General features: G+C 39.6%; 1 protein-coding gene across 1 annotated transcript in view; it reads left to right on the top strand.

Annotated features, from left to right (window-relative positions):
- The window catches only part of LOC118478214 (atrial natriuretic peptide receptor 1-like), a 12856-nt gene that overhangs the window by 7475 nt on the left and 3321 nt on the right, over nucleotides 1–2060 (top strand). The window contains exons 7-8 of the mRNA XM_035971356.1: nucleotides 166–257; nucleotides 745–916. Coding sequence (XP_035827249.1) covers nucleotides 166–257; nucleotides 745–916 — 264 coding nt within the window. The remainder of the gene's footprint in view (nucleotides 1–165; nucleotides 258–744; nucleotides 917–2060) is intronic.

Here is a 2060-nt window from a genome sequence, read left to right as displayed (position 1 = left end):
CCTCCTCCTCCTCCTCCTCCTCATCCTCCTCATCCTCATCATCATCATCATCATCATCATCATCATCATCATCATCATCATCATCATCATCACCATTATCAGCAGCAACAGCAGCAGCAGCTGCAGCAGCAGCATAGGAAGTACATAAACATGGCTGAGGCTGAGTAATTGTTTTTATTCTTTTTCAGATCGTAAACTTTTTGAACGATGTCTACTACAAGTTTGATACTGTGATTGAAAAGTACCTAGTATACAAGGTAATCCCATATTACTTCTATCATAAATGTTTATAAATGTATATCTACAAATTCTAGCTCTTTCTCCTGTTCCTATAGCCTTTGCTGTTCCTTGCCTAAGTGTCATCTATAAAATTCTTGACTTTCCTTCGAAACTTCACCATAATACACATCCTTGATTCTACAGCAAATTATAAGTGTATCAGGTCCCCATCGATACAATAGCGATGATTTAGGATTCAAGCTAATTCAGTCCCGTCAGGAAGATAACAATCCAGGATACAGACAATAGTACTCGATAAGAAAACATCCAGCCACTGAAATTGAGCTCATGTCTTCTGTTTGAGAAGGCTAAGGTCGTTGATTGTTTTTTGAAGTAATTGACACTATGTATCAGCACATTCTGCAGATTAAATTTTTTTTTAGCTCAGTGTCGAGTTATTTATATCAGGTTGTTACGATTCAGAACCTTATATTCGGATTTACGTTCTTTTTTTAACCTCACCAGGTTGAAACCATCGGTGACGCCTATGTAGTGTGCAGCGGTGTGCCCTTGAAGGTAGAGAACCACGCTTGTGAGATCGCCAAGATGGCGTTGCACATCATGAGCTGTTCTGAGGATTTGAAGGTGCACCACAGACCACAGCACAAGTTCCTCATGAGAATAGGGCTGCACAGCGGTAAGCCAGAGCTAAAATCACAGAATTCATACAACGACAGAGTGTACACTAAATGAGATTTTCAGGAAGGTTAAAAATCACGTTGTGAAAGCATTTGAATAATATACGCTCGTAACAGACCTGATATTCCCAACCCCAACACTTTCTTCTCTCTCTCTCTCTCTCTCTCTCTCTCTCTCTCTCTCTCTCTCTCTCTCTCTCTCTCTCTCTCTCTCTCTCTCTCTCTCTCTTCTCTTCTCTTCTCTGTTTGTATGTGTAAAATACGATAATTGTGTATGTGTGGGTTTTTGTATGGCCGCACTCGCCCGCGTGTATACGTATTTATTTAGTAAATTGCCTCCTTTCCATTCTCAAAATTTGCTTTAAAAAGGAGGCAGGTCCTTGGTATGCGTGGGGATTACACAATGTATCCACACTAAGACTTTTTTTCTAACTCTGCTACACTATTCGACGTTTCATTCTTAACAAACTACGTTTTTCTGAGCATAAAGTGATACTTATATCTTCTATCTTTTCTTATCGAAGACGGACAAGACATCGAACTCTAGTCCCCCAAACCTGTCTGATGGGGACATAAAACAGGGCAGCATAAGACACTGAAACGCTGACATGTTTGCTTCCAGTTCCATTCTGACTCCCTGATTTAACAAAAACATTAACACAGAATCACAAACTTTTAGGCTAGCCATCTTTACAACAATTCCAGACTCCGTGTGGTCATCAACTGACACCAGTTTATTAAAAATACTTCATTAAAATGGTGATTTTTTTCATTTGCTGGCCTTAAACCCTGGAACAACCCCCCCTCCCCCCGTTTTACCCACCCTTATCCACACCCCCACCACCCCCACACACAGACAGAAATTGCGAGAAATAGAAAATACCGATTTTACAAAACTGACTTAAAACACATCTTTTTACTTTCTACATCATAAACACTGTCATTCTTTTTTCACTTCAGCGGTAAAAAATTAGCCGAAAGATCGTTCGCCCACCTTGCTCCGTCAGTTTGGAACTCTCTTCCCCAACCCTTGAGACATACAACATCTGAGTCTAAATTTAAAAAATCTTTAAAGACACATTTAATGACATCCTTTTTAAGTCAGTAGATTCATGTTCAGTACAATGTTATGTAAATGTCTAT

This window comes from Aplysia californica, unplaced genomic scaffold, assembly GCF_000002075.1.
Source record: "Aplysia californica isolate F4 #8 unplaced genomic scaffold, AplCal3.0 scaffold00422, whole genome shotgun sequence".
NCBI lineage: Eukaryota > Metazoa > Mollusca > Gastropoda > Aplysiida > Aplysiidae > Aplysia > Aplysia californica.
The sequence above is the reverse complement of the archived record's forward strand: the minus strand, read 5'-3'. Positions and strand labels throughout refer to the sequence as shown.